At 34.5% G+C, this 20813-nt stretch overlaps 1 protein-coding gene across 1 annotated transcript in view; it reads left to right on the plus strand.

Annotated features, from left to right (window-relative positions):
• The window catches only part of LRP1B (LDL receptor related protein 1B), a 1854983-nt gene that overhangs the window by 911100 nt on the left and 923070 nt on the right, over window positions 1-20813 (plus strand). Inside the window, exon 7 of the mRNA XM_077767810.1 lies at window positions 5849-6011. Within this exon, the coding sequence (XP_077623936.1) occupies window positions 5849-6011 (163 nt within the window). The remainder of the gene's footprint in view (window positions 1-5848; window positions 6012-20813) is intronic.

Raw genomic sequence — 20813 nt, forward strand, 5'->3', positions numbered from 1 at the left:
CACCCAGTGCTCATAATAGCAAGGGCCTTCCTTAATACCCATCCCCCACCTACCACCCTCCATCAACTGTTTGCTCTCTGTCGTTAAGAGCCTTTTTTAAAAATATTATTTATTTTTTGAGAAACAGAGAGAGAGTGTGAGTGGGGGAGAGGAAGAGAGAGAGGGAGACACAGATTCTGAATCAGGCTCCAGGCTCTGGGCTGTTACCACACATCTAATGCTAGGCTGGAACTCATGAGCCATGAGATTCTGATCTGAGCCAAAGTCAGAGGCTCAGCCCACTGAACCACCCAGGTGCCCTATTAAGTCTTTATAGTTTGCTTCCCTCTGTCTTTTATTCCTTTCCCACATGTTTATCTGTTTTGTGTCTTAAATTCTACACTTGAATGAAAACATATGGTATTTGTCTTTCTCTGACTGACTTATTTCACTTAGCATAATACATTTTACCTCCATCCATGTTGTTGCAAATGGCAAGATTGAATCTTTTAAAAAATTTCTTAATGTTTGTTTATTCTGAGAGAGGGAGAGGGCAAGAGAGAGAGACAGGGAGACAGAGAGACAGAGAAGGCGGGGGAGGAGTAGAGAAAGAGGAAGATACAGAATCCCAAGCAGGTTCCAGGCTCTGAGCTGTCAGCACAGAACCTGATGCAGGGCTTAACCTCACCAACTATGAGATCATGAGTTGCTCCAGTCAGACACTTCACCAAGTGAACCCCACCCCCTCCGGTGCCCCTATTTTTTGGGTGATCTTTTCAAAGAACCAACATCTCCTGGTTTTACTGATCTGTTATATTGTTTTTGTCTGTTTGTTTGTTGTTTGTTTTTAAATTTCTATTTTATTTACTTCTGCTCTAACCTTTATTATTTCCTTCCTTCTACTGATTTTGGATTTTTTTCTAGTTTCTTTAGGTGTAAGGTTAAAAGGGTTTTTTTATTGTTTATTTTTATTTTTTTAAAGATTTTTCTTATATCTTGAAGTAGGCCTGTAACTCTATAAACTTTCCTCTTAGAAGTTCTTCTACTGTGTCCCATAGGTTTTGGAAAATTGTGTCTCCATTTTCATTTGTCTCAGATATATATATTTTTTTAATTTTACTTTTATTTCTTCACTGAAACATTGATTGTCTAGTGGCTTGCTGTGCAGTGTCCATGTGTTTATTTTATTCTTCGGTTTTGTTTTCTTTTCCTTTCTTAATGTTCTTCTTTTGTTGAATTCTAATTATATACTGTTACAGTCAAAAAAGATACTTGATATGATTTCAGTCTTCTTAAATTTATCAAGACTTATTCTGTAGCAAAACATGTGATCTTTCCTGTAAAATATTCCATGAACACTTGAGAATAATGTGTATTCTGCTGTATTAGGATGGAGAATTGTTAAATTCATTGGTCTAATGTGTTGTTCAGGATACTGTTTTCTCATTAATTTTCTGTTTAGATATCCAGCGATGCAAGTGGACTGTGAGGACAGGTACCATATGTTTGCATGTATAGGAGAATTAGGAGGAACATAACAGAAGACCATGAGGGAGAAAAAGGGGAAAAGTAGTGGGGGAGAGAGAGGGAGGCAAAACATGAGAGACTCTTGAATGCTGAGAAAAAACTGAGGGCTGATGGGGGTGAGGGGAGGGGAAGGGGGTAATGGGCATGGAGGAGGGGACTTGTAGGGATGGGCACAGGATGTTATATGGAAACCAACTTGACAATAAACTATGTAAAAAAGTAAAATATAAAACAACAACAACAATAAAAAAGTTCCCTACTATTATTGTATTTCTATAAATTATTCCCTTTGTTTCTGTCAATATTTGCTTTACATATTTAGATGTTTCTATGTTGTATGTGTAAATGTTTACAAGTGTTACATCTTCTTGTTGAATTTACCCTTTATCATTATGGTATGCCCTTCTTTGTTTCTTGTTGCAACATTTGTCTTACAGTCTAGTTGGTCTGATATAAACATTGCTACCTCAGCTTTCTATCCTTTCCATTTGCATGGAATCTCTTTTCCCATCCCTTCACTTTCTTTTTTCTTTTTTCTTTTCTTTTCTTTTTTTTTTACAAATAGTTTATTGTCAAATTAGTTTCCACATAACACCCAGTGCTCATCCCCACGAGTGCCCTCCTCCATGCCCATCCCCCCCGCCCCCCACATCCATCAGNGTGAGCATGATGTTAGCTGAAGGCTTCTCGTAGATAGCTTTGATGATGTTTAAGTAGGTTCCTTCTATCCCGACTTTCTCTAGAGTCTTTATTAAGAAGGACCCATCCCTTCACTTTCAGTCAATGTGTTTTTAGTTCTGAAGTGGATCTTTCTTATAGGCAGCAATACACTATATTTTTGGCTCCTTTGAAATATTGAAACATTTCTATGTCAAAACAATCAGCTGAAATTGAGCCTGCCTTTTTATGTAAATGTATACTTCAGGCTATCTTCCAGTTTTGTCATAGTTCCTTCCAAAAAGTTTTGCCTATTTATGCTATCTTTCTCATTCTTGTGGATATTTGCATTTTCTATCTCTGGCTAGTCGAAGACTAGATGGTGCATAATGTGAAAAAGAAATCAAGAGGAAAATTTGGTCACTGAGTTAAAGACATGACTCATACCGTATATAGTAATGTATCTTAAGAAGTCCTTTAGCTTACTAATGAGAGAACCAGAAGGATGGTAAATCTGGTTCAAAAAGCAGAGAAGAGACTGAAGAGTTTATAATCAATGAAATAAAAACAAGCTAATTTAAACTTGTAAAGTTAGGGACAAAACCAGTTAATGTCATACTGGGCAATAAAAAGGGGCTATCGTTACTACCTGATGGAAACCATTTGCATTTCTATTGGGCAAAAAATATTTATAATTTATCAATGTACAAATTAACATCTAAATTCATAGAGATTGGATTGAATCAATATTAAATTGTAAGTTAAACATAGCTATATTAGGAAAATCAACTATCTTTTGAAGGTACCTGTTAGACAATGGGTCAGCATGACATTGAAAGGATATATAGACATTCCTTTATATTTTTTTCTTAACAGGATTTTGACTTTTTGTTCTCAATAATTTTGTGGCATGGACTACTCTATTAAATAATACCATGTAGTATTTAAGTGTGTAAGTAAGTGTTCTTCTGTTAGAGTACTATAACAAAATGCCACAGACTATGTGGCTCCAACAATAGAAAATAGTTTTCTCACAATTCTGAAGACTAGAGGTTCCAGATCAAGGACTCAACAGGATTGGATTTCTCTGAGGCCTTTCTCTGGCTTGCAAATAACCTCTATTCTCTGTGTAGGGATCCTTGGAATCTCTCTTTGTAAGTCATAATCTCTTTTTATAAGTATAGGGTCTGGTTAGATTAGGATTCACTTTAATTGCATTGATTTAATCATCCCATTGGATACTTTAACTTTCAATGCAGTCACATTCTGAGTCAATGGATGTTAGGAGTAGAAAATATAATAATAGGAATATATTTAAGTTTTTGTTCTAGTAACAGTACTATGGCTCTAAACTGATTATTTAGGATTTTTTTGTCATAATGTCACAAAATGACTGCAATTATCTTTAGCAATTTCCTATGATCTTGGTTATATTTCAGCAAAATTAAGATGAAATACTGCATCCACTGTCTAGAAAATTCACCTGTCTCCTGAAATGTGTAAATAATTCCAGCCAAATTTATTTATCTATCTATGTATCTGTCAGCTTGCTTGCTTGAACATTTTGTCTAATTGTCTCCAATCTTAATAAAAGATTACATTAAAACTAGACAGAAACTTCAGATATAAGAAAAGGAAACACAGCCAATTCCCACAATTGCTGAGTGTTTGGCTAATTATTAGGTTCTTTCCTGAGACCTTGTTGCTTCAAACTTGGATGGTTGTTAACAATACCTATTGTTTCAGTAGCAGAGAATCTTTCTGTAATGATACAGAGTTGAAAAAAGGTGTGTGAATGCTGTCACACAGCTCTTTTGTCTGAAATTACAATTGCATAGACTAAACGAACTGCATCCCTAGCATGAGAGATGGGTCATTGAATGGACTCTGACACCTACTTTATCTGAACCCCAGGTATTTAAAATGTCATTTGAAGCAGTGGGTACTGTGCTCTAGTTGATATAATAATGTAAAAAGAATAAAAACAAACAAAGCATCCACTTCCAGATTTCTGGAGACAGAGAAATAGTTCAGCTTTTTAAAAATCCTCATTGCTGAACTGGTTGAGAAAAGCTTCATGTAGTTTGTGGAACATTTAAGTGGTTATGTTTCCATAAAGACTGTGCAATTCAGGAATGAAACTGTAATCGATAGCTTGAAAATGTGTGTCCAATGAATTGCAATATCCACTTTCTGCTTGTTCTTGTAAAGCATGATAGAAATTCCCACAAAGTTGCTACTTGGCTATACCTTCCTTTGACAATATACCATTACAGGTGACAATAATGACATACTTTTTTGTATTAGTCTTTCTGTTGAAAGGGTATCATTCACCGAAACAGCATGTTACTAAGGAAGCATTTTGAAGCATAGAGTAGGAAGAATGTTTAGGTTCAGATTGCAGAAGGAAACTCTACTTCATCAATGAGTCAGAGATCCATAGTAAGTGTGAACAAGAAGGTATCAAAGTATAATTTCTAATAGATAAAAACATGACTGTCATAAAATTCAAGAATAAATATAAACCAGAAACTTATTTATGGAATTATTGAGGTAACCAGCCCAGTATTGCTGATCTAAGAGCATTAGCAGAATTGGGTAATTACATGCATTTTAAAGAAAAAATATATATAAATAAAATTTGTAGATAAGTATAATAATGGTTAATGCCCCACAGGGAAGTACAACCATACCCATTGGGTTTATCTTTTCTACAAGATAAATATTCATAAATTAGCATGAAATTTCACAGCATATAGATCTGATCAAATAGAAAATATTCAAGTCAAACTCAGACACATTCTCCTAGAGCTTCTCTATTCCTTGTAGCCACTAACTACTTACCTACCTAAAGTTTTAAATTTAAATTTGAGTGAATTAAAATGAAATATACCACAGATTTATTTTCCCAGTCACACTAGCCGCATTTTAAGTGTTCATTAGACACATTTGACTAATGGCTACTTTATTGGACAACATGGATGTAGAATATTTCCTTCTTCACAGAGGGTACTATTGAATAACATTTGTAGAAAATTAATATTTGAGCAGACCTGTTTTATTATGCAAATGCCTGCCACTGAGAAACATATTACCACTCCTTTTGCTTAATTTCTAAGTTTTGGGTATTGTTTGTAAACAGAGATCTTACAGATCCACTTTTCCACCTTTCCCACCTCTCTTTTTCTTTTTTTTCTTTAATGGAAGAGGATCTGATAATATGAATTTACGTTAGATTCATAAAAAGTTTATTCCTCTTACTACTAAAGAGTTTAGCTCTGTCATTGGACCAATTTTCACATTGGGTTGAATGAACTATTTTGTATAAATGAGAAAACTGGGAGATAGATTTTACTGTAAATAGTTATATTTTGGGATTTACAATTCACTTGTCCATTTGTTTAGATCATTCTCAGTCCTTAGATAGGAAGAAGAATGATATCAAAGGGTAGTCATTACGTTATAGAGTAATTAAATCACCTATTTTGGCCTAGCAAGATATTATCTTTGTAGGGTTTTCTTGGTTGTTTTTTTTTGTTTTGTTTTGTTTTTTTATCATGAAACTACCTATACTTTTGAAATGCTTTCTGTGATGGTTTGGGCAGGCTTGCATACTCTTTGGGTTATGATACTAAATTTGCACCTGTAATGCAATGTGTGTGTTTTTCTTATGTGTTTTTTTCAGATGTGCAACAAATGGCGATTGACTGGCTTACCAGAAATCTCTATTTTGTGGACCATGTCAGTGACCGGATCTTTGTTTGTACTTACAACGGGTCTGTGTGTGTCACCCTGATTGACCTGGAGCTTCATAATCCTAAGGCAATAGCTGTAGATCCAATAGCAGGGTAAGAACTTCTGTTTTATGATGTTTGATATGAAATAGTTTCCATTAAAAATAATAGATCCAAAAAATGTATAATAGATCAGTGTCTGACAGGAGCTGTGGAATGTAAGACTGCAGGCTCAAAAGTATTTTTAAGTGTTGATGTTAACCACTGCGTTGCAAGGAGAAAAGAAGGGCTATAATTTTACCACGCAGAACCTGGGAAATACAAATTCCTTAACATATTAAGAATGCTGGCCTAACCTGAGATAAAAACAACCTGTCACCCTCTTCAGAATTTCAGACAAGAGCCTCAGGACAGTTTTAGGTTAAAGAGAGGAGAACTTTAAGTCCCCTTAGCAGTAGACCTTGTAGTTAGCAAGTTTTAGAAATACTACTTGAAAGGTGTACTATTAACGAACTTATGTCCAACACATTTGGGATTTATAAAAGGTATATGATGTGTGTTCATGGGCACTACTAAAATATTAAGGTCATCTTTGTTAGCTGAAACCACCTTTACCCCCTCCAACTACTGATATGTAAATATTATATAATTACGGAGTTAGTGAATTCTTCCTCAGAATTCATCCTCACTTTTTTTTCCTTTTTTTTACTTTCTAACTTTGCAAGCCACTTTGTTGGTTAAAAAGATGTCTTCTCTGCCCTTCTTTTAGCTAATAGGATTATTAATCTTTTTAAATATTTCACAATTTGTCAAATATAGTCATACATGTTTAAATTCCCATTAACTTTGTTTATATGATTAGAAAATCAATATAGAAATTATGCTTCAATTTTACAGATGCTGTGGTACTATTATTGAGTGGGAGGAGCAAAAACTACATAGAGTCCCATAAATTCAGTTATTTCACCAGTGAGTACTAGGCAAGGATACTCTCACATTACTGACATAGTGTACGATTTTAATTGGAGGAGCTGTTGTTTTTTTTCTGATGTAAGTTGTAGCAAAGATCTGAAAACTGAAATTTTATCCTTGTTAGTGTTTTAATCGTCCCCAAGCAGTTCAGGCTGAAATGTCTGATGGAACATATCCTAAACTGCCATAAGCCTCCATTCAATAAATGGGAAAATATTTACTGAAGAAACAGCTGTCATCCATATGTGGACTTTTGTCACTCTTTACTTAAAGTCTGATTGAATATTAAGATGCATCATCACAATGGTTCTGATTTTGACAAGAACAGCTTGCACGTAAGAACTTTGCTGGAAAGGCTGTGTAATATAATTCTTGAATGAGCTCTATTTGTATTTGCAGCAGATGGTTACTTGACTCAATCTGACTGCAGTGATGCTTCAAAAGACATTAGTAAAAGAAGTTGTATTTAAACTGATCTGTTTGGGTTGTTGGATAAGAGTAGTAAGAAAGAATTGGAAACTTACAAATGTGCTAACAACACTCTTTTGGAATTCTCTTTGGAAATATATTTGCTTGCACGTTTTTCCCTGGACTTGCTAACCGAATTTCAAATTAGCCTTTAGACAGTCTTATCTGGCAAAAATGTTAAGAGGTGAAGCTATTGTGTTTCTCCCCTCATTCTACCAACTTATCTTCCCCTATTCTTAAAAACAAAGATGCAGAGACCCTTTGTAAATAAGACTGTCAATCTCTAATATAATGTATGTGAACACCATCTCTCTTTCTGAACAGCAACATATTTTATATTCTCAAGCTTCCTGTTTCTCTCTGTCATTACATGAAAGAATCATATTTTGTCATTTTTATCAAAGGAATTAGGAGTGGAAAACCCCCATATTGTTTGCACTTATTCTCTGTAGGATTCCTTTGGGCCTAGTAACTGTTTAAGTGTAATTTTGTCATGTATCATTTATCACAATAGGTTCTTTGGAATTTTTCATTTGAGTTTGTTCTGTGTCTCTAGCAGTTTTTTAATCATGAATTGCAGAAATCAGAGAAAGCAGAGTTTTGCTCTTTTATAGATATAGGCCTGTTTAGAATAGAACACTTTCAAATATGTTCTACTTTTCTTATATTATCAGAAGTTTGGCTAGGATTAATATGATGCTGCCTAGGAAAGGAACAGTCAGTTTTTACTTTAGCTTTTACTTCTGGGCCTGCTCCAGAGTAATTTGAATAGGCAAAGCTAAAACATTTGTGCATGACCTACTAAAGGGGATATGTGCCACCAGTGAAATTCCTCCTACCTTTTACTCAGTGTATGAACTGAGTGATATATCTTTGGCACATTTCTTGTAACTTCTGAAAACATTGAAATATATTAAAAGTCAAACTCGATTCTTAGAGCTTGACCTTAATAGCAGTAGAAATTGAGGGAGATTTGCCTTACATCTTCAAAAGCTACATTGAAAAACAAATCTTTTATTTCGCTCTACCTTTAACTTTCACTTCTAGTGATGGTAATGAAGTTGGAATTGAGAATTTGGGAAAAATCTATTTTGGGGGATGTGTGATACCATGTATAAAACTCAAACTTAGAGTTATATGAGACGGGTAACCTGAAGGACAGGGGATGTCTCCTCTGTCATGAGGAACAGCAGGAATTGAATATTTCCTATGTATAATGTATACCATTTTTCTATCTAGGATGGACTTTTGACTTGTAGAGAATGAATGGCAGAGTGATTTGTAGGATTTATGTGTGAATCCATGACCTCATGTGTAAAATGAGGAAAAAGTGTATCGATCTTTGTTCTCTATAAGAACAGACCAACTGCTAGGAGGAGAAAGTCTTGAAGCTGAGTGCACACAGGAGTGATTGACAGCATTTGAATAGTTAATACACTTTTTCCCATCACCTACCAGGATCCCCACCTTTGGCTGTTAATCCCCTCAGTCTGCACTGTTGGTAAATTAAATCTATAGATTTCACCCCTACAATTAACTGTCTATTAGTTTGAGGATTTAGATGATTTGGAATTTGCTATGGGTTTGAAGATTAGGAAGCATCTAAAGACATGCCACTCTATGATCTTGTCCTCATGGAAATGTCAATCTGGATGGGTCATATAACTTGTCTGCAATTCCAGTTGCCCCTAATCTTCTGACATTTATATTCACATTTTGAAAGTTGCAAATTATGAGTCCTAACTTTTTTGAGGAAGAACTACTCTCTATACATACCCACAAAAATGGGTTTCTTTAAAATGATATGGGGGCACCTGGGTGGCTTAGTCGGTTGAGCGTCCGACTTTCACTTAGGTCATGATCTCGCGGTTCGTGGATTCGAGCCCCGCATCGGGCTCTGTGCTGACTGCCAGCTCAGAGCCTGGAGCCTGTTTCAGAGTCTGTGTCTCCCTTTCTCTGACCCTCCCCTGCTCACGCTGTCTCTCTCTCTCTCCTAGAAATAAATAAAAAAAAAATATTTTAAAATGATATGAACTTAGTTTCCCTCAGAATCTTTTTGCATATTTCTCTTTATTAGAAGAAAACTCCTAGAATGAAGATACTTCAATAGCTACAACAATCATTCTATTGACTTTTGTTTTGACTTGCTTTAAAATTCCTCTTGAAGATCCTAAACTTAAAGTTTCTTTCTTCTTTTTTTAATGATTATTTATTTATTTTGAGAGAGAACATGAGTGAGCAGGGAAGGGGCAGAGAGAGAGAGAGAGAGAAAGAGAGAAACTCTCAAGCAGTCTCCATGCTGTCAGTGCAGAGCCCGATGCAGAACTCAAACCCACTAACCATGTGATCATGACCTGAGCTGAAACCAAGAATCACATGCTTAACTGACTGAGCCACTCAAGTGCCCCTTGAATTCAAAGTTTCTTAATGTGTTTTCTTATCTTAACAACAAGGTCAAGTGAATATCCATTGTAATATTAGCTCTATTTTAATTTTTTATCTGTTCATAATCAATCTAAATAGGTATATGCTGACGTTCTATTTACATCACTACTACCTTCTCTGAGTCCAACACTCTTTGATAACATTTAGATTCATAGAGAATTATCTGAACAATAGGCATCTGTCTAAATTGTCCACTTTGCAAGGTTCTTCAGGTGAGTTACTTAGCCACTTTTCAATCCAAAGTTCCTTTCAAGAGTTGCTGATGTGATTAGGCAAGACAACATGAATATGCAAGTTTGTGTTTCATAGTCTGCATTACTTTGAGTGAAGTTAGTTGTTCAAAGGCTCACTCAGGGATGTAAATATATTAGCTGTTTTATATATGCCTCAAATTATTCTTATTAATTTATTTTGTCTAGGGTAAAACTCTCCAAATTCCTCTCCAAATCTTTCTGCAAGTGGAAGTTCATATACAGCATTGCTTTAATCACTGTCTCCTTCAGATACAAGTTATATTGTGGTTACCCTGGGAATAAGGAAGAGTAATTTGGAGTGGTTTATGTTCGTCGAAGCCTTTACTGGAAACTTAACCCATATTGACTCAACTTTCACTGTGCTCTTAGCTCACATTATGCATAATAATACAGATAACTCAAAATAATGCAAAACATTCTACATCTCTATTTGCCCTCTTTGCTGTTGCCTCTCTCTTTTTTATTCTATAAGTTTTCAATGTTTGTTAAACTTATCTCCAAATTACTGAATTCATAGATCTATTTCCAGTAATTATATTTAGTATCTTCCTAGTCTTTAAACCACTGTCTATAAAAGAGATTTCTTTGAATTATCACTCTGATTAACACTGACCACTCAAGTAAAGGAATAGGGAAAATAATATGAAGAAAGTTATTATTTCTCTTTAAAATCTAAATATAGAATGGTTTTTGAGTTGATTATTTTGGTGGGTCTATAATATCTTTAAGGTCCTGGGTCCACTTCTCTTTGTGATGTTAGTGTGATGTTAGTATGATGATTGTTAATGCATGGTTTTCAGGCTAATTCTCTTGTCATCATAAGATGGCTATTGATGTTCTAGGGACCCTGTATAGAAATATGATACTTCATTCAAAAGAAAAAAGAAAACAAAAGGCATTTTTTTATTCCCTTGGGTGTAGATGTGGTCCAAAGCAGACACACTTTCATGTCTTCTTGGTTGGAAATGGGACAGATGCCTCTCTGAATGGGACAACAGAAGCCATTTTTTTTTTTTTTTTTTTTACCATTAACATGTGAAAGAGTGAAATTAGGACCAAGCAAAGATGGATAAAGAAAAATGGACTAAGAACCAACATCATCTACTAAAACCTCTGTCATATAATAGTTCTCTATTGTGTATAGTTCTTTGAATTTTCTTTACTTTTCCAGGCACTGAGGGGGTCTCTTTGTACTTACCTTAACTTGTTTGGAATATGGACAAATACTTTATTCCAATTGTTTATTCCCTTTTCTAGGAGAACACTTCCATTTCCTTTTAGCCAAGGCCATTCAAACTCACTTCAAGGAATATTTTTCTTATCTCTTTTCAAGGCAAATGACATTTTTTTTCCAGTAACATTTTATATGATACAAAGAAGAGATTAGGTTGGAAGTTATCTGGGTAACAGTACTAGTATATCTATTTTTATCTTTAATGATATACTTTAAGAAACTGATGGTAGCTTTTATTCAGGTTCTCCAATCCTTTTGCAATCTGTGTGAATATTCTAAGCTGCTGGGGTAGCATTAAGTAACTTATTGTTTCACTTATAAAACAATTCTCTGGTGACATGAAAGTTTTTGTACTCTCTGCCGGAAAATAGTTTGCATACTAGAATAGTCTATGCCATTTTTAGAAAAGAATAATTTTATATTTCCAAGTAGTTTAAAATTCTTTCTAATTGCTTCTTACCTAGAATTGTGTGAAAACAAGAAGTAGATATTAGCCAATGGTATTACTTTTGAAAATATATGGACAGATTTCCTATATGGCTCAAGTAAAATGAGGGCATGAAAGATAATGATATATATTCTCTAATGGAGCATGGACTATAACAGAATTATGCACTAAATATCAAATATTATAAACAGAAGATATAGTTATTATAGTTTACAAAAAAACATACATTCTAAACAACAAACAAAATACTAAGCAGTAATTTATTGGAAGTTTACGAGATAAATATGAATCAGGCAGAAATGCTATTAAAAAAAAACAGTGAATCTTGGTTTGTAAACACCACAAGGGAAAGGACATAAATTAAAAACAATAAAATAAGTACCTGACGCCATTCCCCTGTACACTACCACTCTTTCATATATAACATCAATTCAAGATTTTACTGTAGGCCATATAATCATATTCTACTAAAAAAAAAAGAAGAAGAATTTTTAAAAAAGAAAATAACCGTCAGTTTTTATGCGGAGTTATATTTTGTTCTGCTTAACTGCTGAGCCTTGCAGCATATTGATTCAAAATTGATATTTCCCCTTCAGGCAGGTTCACAGTGGTTTGACTAGGGAGAAATTGGCATAGCTTTAGGGTCAAGTTGGATGTTTTACAGTGTCAAATAGTGTTTACTCAAGATTTTGTTTAATCATAAAAAGGAAGAAGTCAAATGTAGAGGCTATCTAGTTTTCCATTAGTTTAAGTGAGGTAATTGTCTCTGTAACCACTTGTAAAAATTGTGTTTAGACAGGAGACATCGCACTGCCTGATTATGAGGTATACTATAAATCTATAGCCATCAAAATAGTACAGTACTGACATTAAAATAGATAAATAGACCAGTGGAACGGAATTGAAAGCCCAGAAATAAACCCAAACATATTTGGTCAACTAATATTTGACAACAGAGCCAAGAATACTCAATGGAAAAAAGACAGTCTCTTCGTACTTTGTGCTGGGATAATTGAATATTCATATGTAAAACAAGGAAACCAGACATATCCCACACCACTCACAAAACTTAGGTTGAAATGGGTAAAAGATTTAAGTGTAAGACTTGAACACATGAAACTCTTAGAAGAAAACAGGAATAAAGCTCTTTGACATAGGTACTGGGAATTAATTTTTGAATATGACATCTAAAACACAGGTAACTGAATAAATAAATAGATTAATGAACAAACCACCCAGTGGGACTCTACCAAAACAAAAAGCTTCTGCATGCAAAAAAAAAAAAAAAAAAATCAACAAATTGAAAAGGCAACACATGGGATGGGAAAAAATTTTGCAAACTATGTTTCTGATAAGAAGGTAAGGATTAATATCCAAATTATATAAATAACTCATACAACCCAGTAGTGAAAAGAAATCAACTCCATTAAAAAATGGGGTAAAGATATGCATAGACACTCCAAAGAAGTTATATGAAGGCCAACAGGTACATAAAAAGTTGCTCAATAGCATTAGTTATTCAGAAAATGCAAATTAATAGCACAACGAGGGATCACCTTATGCCTATTAGAATGGCCATCATAAAAAGACAAGAAATAGTGAATGCTGGCATAGATGTGAAGTAAAGTGAGCCTTTGTGCATTTAAATTGGATACAGGGAATATAAATTGAAACAGCCATTATGTAAGTCAGTATAAAAGATACTCAAAAATTAAAAATATAATTACCACATAATACAGTAATTCCATTTCCAGGAATGCATCGAAGGAAACAAAAACATTAACTCAAAAAGATATCTGCACCTCCATGTTCATAACAACATTATTTATAATAGCCATGACATCATCTAAAGATCCTAAGTGTCTAGCAATGTATCATTGCATTTTTGTCCAAAGAATTTGTGATACACACATTCAAGTGTGTGCTCAATGGTGCACGCACACACACACACACACACACACACACACAGAAATATTATTCAACCATTAAAGGAAAAAAAAAGGAACCCATACCATTTGTGACAATATGGAAGGACTTTGAAGACATTATGCCAAGTGAAATAAGTCAGACAATGAAACATAGGTACTGTATGAGCTCATTCATACATGACATCTAAACAAAAGACAAAAAACAGACTCACAGGAAAAGAGATCAGATTTGCGATTACCAGTGGTAGATGTTGGAAGATGAGAGAATTGAAGGAAGATGGTCAAAAGATACAAACTTCCAGTTATAAATAAGTACTGAGGATGTAATGTACAACACTGCTGTATGAGACATAGGAAAATTCTTAAGGGAGTAAATTCTGTGAGTTCTCATCACAAGGAAAAAATGATTTTCCTTTTTTTCTTTTCTTTGTTTTTTTAAATTGTATCTATATGAGAAGATAGGTAGATGTAAGCTGCATCTATGTGGTAACATTTTACAATATATGTAAATCAAACTATCACACTGCATAATTTAAAACTTTATAATCATATATGCCAATAATTTCTCAGTAACACTCGAAAAACCATGGCATAAAAACTTGTGCTTAGATAAACAACTGCTCATAAAATATGTTCCTATGTCATCTTAAAGTAATTTAATGTTTTTTGAGAAAAAAAAAAACAAATGATTTGTTATTGTTCTTCATAATGATTGAATATAGGTTATAGTAACATTATCAGCAACCAAACTATTAGTAAATCTCTATAATTACATCCTATATCTGGTTTAGTGTGATTAAAATGAGATTAAAAACCAACACATAAAAAGAAAATAGTCCTACTTTCTGGAAGCTTTCAGCCTGGTTCTAAAAATGGAATTTAGATTTGGAAGTCTAACTAATAGTTAAATAATTAATTCATCCTGTAAACTTAATGCGGAATATGTCTAAAGTGTTTGGAACTTACAGTGATTTTAAAAAGCACCTGCAAGGGAATTAAAAGCAAAAATGAACTATTGGGACCTCATCAAGATAAAGAGCTTCTGCACTGCAAAGGAAACAATCAACAAAACTAGAAGACAACCAACAGAATGGAAAAAAGATATATCCAAATGACATATCAGACAAAGCACTAGTATCCAAAATCTATAAAGAACTTACTAAACTCCACACCTGAAAAACAAATAATCCAGTGAAGAAATGGGCAGAAGACATGAATAGACACTTTTCCAAAGAAGACCTCCAGATGGCCAACAAACTCATGAAAGGATGATCAACATCATTCATTATCAGAGAAATACAAATCAAAACCACACTGAGATACCACCTCACACTGGTCAGAGTGGCTAAAATGAACAAATCAGGAAACTATAGATGCTGGCAAGGAGATGGAGAAACGGGAACCCTCTTTCACTGTTGGTGGGAATTCAAACTGGTGCAGCCCCTTTGGAAAACAGTGTGGAGCTTCTTCAAAAAATTACAAATAGAACTACCCTATGACCCAGCAATAGCACTACTAGGAATTTACCCAAGGGATACAGGAGTACTGATGCATAAGGGCGTATGTACCCCAATGTTTATAGCAGGACTTTCAACAGTAGCAAAATCATGGAAGGAGCCTAAATGTCCACCACCTGAAGAATGGATAAAGAAGAATGGTTTATATATACAATGGAATACTACTTGACAATGAGAAAGAATGAAATCATGCCATTTGCAGCAACGTGGATAGTACTGGAAGGTATTATGCTGAGTGAAATAAGTCAATCAGAGAAAGACAGATAATCATATGTTTTCACTCATATGTGGATCTTGAGAAGCTTAATAGAAGTCCATGGGGGAAGGGAAGAGGAAAAAAATAGTTAAAACAGAGAGGGAAGGAGGCAAACCACAAGACTCTTAAATACAGACAACAATCTGAAGGTGGATGGAGGGGTAGAGGAGAGGGAAAAATAGGTGATAGGCATTGAGTGAGGGCACTTGTTGGAATGAGCACTTGCTATTGTATGTAAGCCAATTTGAAAATAAATTATATTACTTTAAAAATAAATAATTTTTCCTAGAGAAAAAAAGCTTCTGAATTTCTAAGATCTCTCATTTTTAAGTTAAAACAAAAATATTGTTTTATTTTTTAATCATTTTTGTATTATGAACTCAATTTGATAAAGATACTTCAAGTGTATATAATTTAATGTGTTAATTAAAATGTCTGCATAAGATCAGTGTAATTTTCACAGGATATCCACTGAAGTTTGAAGGAATATCAATACAGTACTCTCATAACAACTATAGTAGGATAATTGTAGTTACTTTTATAAACTCCAAAATTATAACATCATACAATAAAATTATATTTCATACTCATATGAACCTGATGAGGGTGTTGGAGGTTGGTGGGTAGTTCCTCCCTGTGGTTATTCTGAGATCAAAGTGCCTTCCATTTTGTGGCCCTAAAATCTAATAGGGCCTTGGAATATTATGCTCTCAAGTAGCTGAAGGGGGAAAACGTTGAATATCTATAGACAAGTTGTATGCAAAGGAATCAAGGAATGTAGCATGTGGCTAAGGATAGCATGTGAAAACCTTAGTTTCTAAAAGGTATTTTATATTGAATGGATTAATATTTTTCCATTTTTTATGCTCTCCTGAATGCTTAGAATTCAGGTTTATCATTTTTTTTTAATATTTTTATTTATTTCTAGGAGAGAGAGAGAGAGAGAGAGAGACAGCGTGAGCAGGGGAGGGTCAGAGAGAGAGGGAGTCACAGACTGAAACAGGCTCCAGGCTCCGAGCTGGCAGTCAGCACAGAGCCCGACGCGGGGCTCGAACCCACGAACCGCGAGATCACGACCTGAGCGAAAGTCGGACGCTTAACCGACTAAGCCACCCGGGCGCCCCTGGGTTTATCATTTTAACCTTGAATGAGTCATTTTCATTAGGTTTGTATTACCTCTTGAGACATTCACAAATCCAAATAATCTATTAAAAGTTTGCTTTGGCAAACATATAATCAGAGAGACAAGTACATTATTCCCTGGCCACTAAATGATATAATAAGCATTTTCATGTTGGGACAATTTCTCTAATAACTGGTGCCAAATTCCTAGAACCTAAATATCCTCTTCTCTGGAAAAGCTAGAAACACCATGAACATTCCCAACTCTATTTCCTACTCTTTTCAGACATTTGAATGATAATTATTCTTCTATTTCTATTCTTCAATTCTTCAATTCTTCTATTCTTCTTAAGGTCTCATTACTAGTACCAGCCCATAGATTTGCTTGTTTGTTTTGGAACATACTTTGAATAAATAATGTTTGCAAAAATTCAATCTGAGAGTGGAAGACATAATGGATTATTTGTGGGCATAACACTAGAAGTATGAGAAAGAAAAGACAATTAAAACAGTGTGAATATAGTATAATAATGGTCAGTGTGTTTTATAATACTTTAAACACTAAAAAAAATAAAAAACTAACTCTAACTGGCTTAAATGATGTTAATTCATTTTCTTACTTAGAGGAAGGCCAAAGAAGAGCAAGCTTGACTAGATCTAGGCTTGGTTGGATTGATGCCTCATTGACATATTTAGGAGCCATATCCCTTCTATGTCTTTGCTCTGCCATCCACAGCTACATCCTTTTCCCCCTTGGTCATAAGTTTGCTGCCACTAGCAACTGAGGAAAATTGCCTACTATTCCCATGCAGGAAAAAAAGTGAGAAAGAGATAAAGAGAGAGGAAAGAGAAAGAAAGAACCCTGACCCTTTAATATGGACTATAATTCCATTATTTCAGTTTGAATGGGCTAACTAAGTTTGCTTTCTCACACCTGGAGGTGTCTCAGTTGCTGGGGAAATACCTTGTATTGTTTGGCTTTGTATTAATCAGAGTCCACCAGAAAATCTGGAAGTGTATTCAAATACTCCCAGTCATGTGGACTTTGGTAGTGGTGAGGGAGGGCGTGTGGAAGGTCATTGGGAATGATGGCTCTCTGAATATAATCAAGTTTCTGTTAGGAAAAGAACTGGAAGAAGCAAAACATAATTTCACTGAGAATGGGAGAGATAGATGTATTGATTGAGTGCCATGGGAATATTTACTGTGGAATGCAAATTACTGTACTTGAGACCACATGATGTTCTTCATGATGGATATTTTGATGTTCTTTATCAAAACACTGCAAGCACTAGATAAGGATGATTATGGAGGTGATGATGATGATGATGTTGATGATGATGACAACAATGACTGTGAACGCTGCATCAATAATACCTGTGATAATTGAACAAGGCAATTATTCAAACTGTCACTACCAAGCATGTTTTTTTGTTTGTTTGTTTGTTTTTGTTTTTGTTTTTGTTTTTTTCCTCATGCTGAAGCATGCTAAATTTACAGATAAAGTCCTGGTTTATTCAACAGGGAAAGATGCTTTAGTGATCTATAGTGACTATAGATCTATAGTGACTTATCAATAAATAAGACAAACATAGGTTTAGATGATTGAAGATAAGGAAATTTGTAGTTAGAAATAGAACTAGCTCCTGGAAACTTTGCCTTCCTTAAATGCTCTTACTCTTTGGATCTGTGTATATTTCTATTCTTCAAAGACAAGTACCTCAATAAGATAAGCAGACTAATAATACATACATTTGAGGTTGCTTAGTAGAGAAAATATGTTTAAGCCATGCCTGGTTTTTATTTTTTTTAACTTTTGTAGAGTTATTTAATATGTCAGATTCCACTTATCAGACAAATTAAAATTTCATGATTGAAAAAAATAATTTTAGGGACATCTGGGTGGTTTGGTCCAGTTAGGTGTCCAGCTCTTGGTTTCAGCTCAGGTCATGATGTCACACTTTGTGAATTCAAGCCCCACATGCTCTCAGCATGGAGCCTTCTTGGGATTCTCTCTTCCTCTCTCTGCCCTTCTCCCACTCATGCTCACTCTCTCTCTCTCAAAATAAATAAATAAACTAGGGGCGCCTGGGTGGCTTAGTCNTCTTTGTTTTGTAATTTATAGGATTAATAGCTAACATCTGATTGTGATTAAAACCAAATCCCATTTTTCCCAAATGGAAAAGGAATATTTACTTTAGCCAAGAATATTATAAAATTTAAAGGATCAAAATCTCTTCCTAAAACAACTGTAATTAATATTTTTCAAAACTTGTATCTGAGCTATGACATTTTCTGGGAGGTAGTTTTATTAAAGATTTGAAATGGAAAGATATTTACATCATATATTTTTCATTATAATATTCTTAGTGTTCATAATGTAGGACCATATATAAACTATCTGAGACAAATGATTATGCAATACTTTATAGAGTGCCATGCTCTGCCCCTTTGTCTTGCTTAGATTGATGACTATATCACATGGAATTCATATGTTGTGCCCATCTGAGCAATAATGGAGATGATTTTATTGAGCATGTTTTCACAGATGGTCTTAAGTCCCCCAGCTTCAAGTCACTCTATCATCATTTACCTAAAGACTAAACTCTTCTACTGTTACAAAAGGAGAAGTAGAGTCAATTAACTAGTTTTGTATTATCTACCTTATTTTCTTTGTGTTGTATGCTACATCAGAATGTGAAGTTTCAGTTCTGATAGGGGTCCTTTTTTTTTTTTTTTTTTTTTTTTTTGAGCGACAGAGAAAGAAAGAGATTAATATCAACAGTGTTACTGACTGTTTACTTTGGCCAGTCCTTATTCTCAGCACTCCCTCTACACTGATCAATTTCTTTTTTTTTCTTTTGATCAATTTCATTTCAGGGTATCTTGTGATGTACTTAATACCTCTATCTTCTTTTGCATATGAGACTTGAGGAAGGTAAATTACTTGTCCATAGTAAAAAAGCGAGTAAGTGTTGCAATCAGGGTTCAGACTCAAGCAATGTGCAGTCTTAATCCACTATACGATACCCATAAGTCAGCTTTAAGCTGGGAGGATGGGGGTTAAGATGAAGTATGTAGGGGTTTCTGGTATACTACCATTCATGCACAAGACTGGATAATCAGCCCTGAGGAAAATGGCACTTCGGAATTTGCAGTGTGGTAATTTTATATCTTAACATAGGCACCTATAAATTTGCATATCCGTTAGTTTCATGAAGATGAATAGAAATGACACACAGAATTTCTTCTGAAAGAAAGTAACTATATGGCATTCTGAAAAAGAAAAAGAATATACAAAGAGAGCAGAAAGATCAGTGCTTGATAGAGGTTGGGGCAGGGGATTAGAGGGGGATGAACAGGTGGAATAAATATCATTTTTAGGGCAGTGAAACTATCCCATATGATACTGTAATGTGAGCACATGTCATTATATATTTGCCAAACCCAAATAATTAACTGTACAACACAAGAGTGAACCCTAATGTAAACTATGGACTTCAGTTAATAGCAATGAGTAATATTGTTTCATTAATTGTAACAAGGGTAACACACTAATGTGAGATGTTAACAATAGGAGAAACCACGAGTTAGGAAGAAAGGAGATGTATGGACACTATAGCTACTCAATTTTCTATAAACCTAATGCTCTAAAAATAAAACCTGTTTACTTTTTGGAAAAGGAAGAAAATAGAAACTATTTGTGAGTGATTATGTGATTATAATTGTGACTCCATCAGGAAATAGGTGACTCATTTCAGAATAATTGTATCTATCTTCAATAGTGTTGATACCTAAGAATTCCACATTTCACTCAGGTGCAAATTCCAAAAAACACCTTCTGAGCTCTCTGTACATCACTAGGCTATGAATTCTGGATGAGCCCAAATCTACTTGCCATAGTTATTTCCTAAACAGAAAAGAAGTACCTTTAGAAAGCATCATTAACTCTTATAAGGCCACAGGGCCACAATTAAAGAGTGGTTGAATTGTTTTCCTAAATGTATAACTTACAAGGACAAATCTTCCCCTTACCCTCAAAGTAATGATGGGCTTGATTTCCCCATGCATAGTCATCCATTGTTAATGTGCTGGCATTTGAAGGGAGTATTTAACTCTTGATTTTAAACATAAAAGAGCTCCTAGGAGCTGAGAAAAAGGAAGTAGGTAAGTACTAACATTTCTTGTGGAGTAGAAAGTAGTTCCTCTGAACTTTTCTCACCATTCAAGTCACAGTTTGAGAAGGAAATAGCTTTAGAAATTGAGAGGACA

This window comes from Crocuta crocuta, unplaced genomic scaffold (genome assembly GCF_008692635.1).
Source record: "Crocuta crocuta isolate KB4526 unplaced genomic scaffold, BGI_CrCroc_1.0 scaffold154, whole genome shotgun sequence".
In the NCBI taxonomy this organism is placed as follows: domain Eukaryota; kingdom Metazoa; phylum Chordata; class Mammalia; order Carnivora; family Hyaenidae; genus Crocuta; species Crocuta crocuta.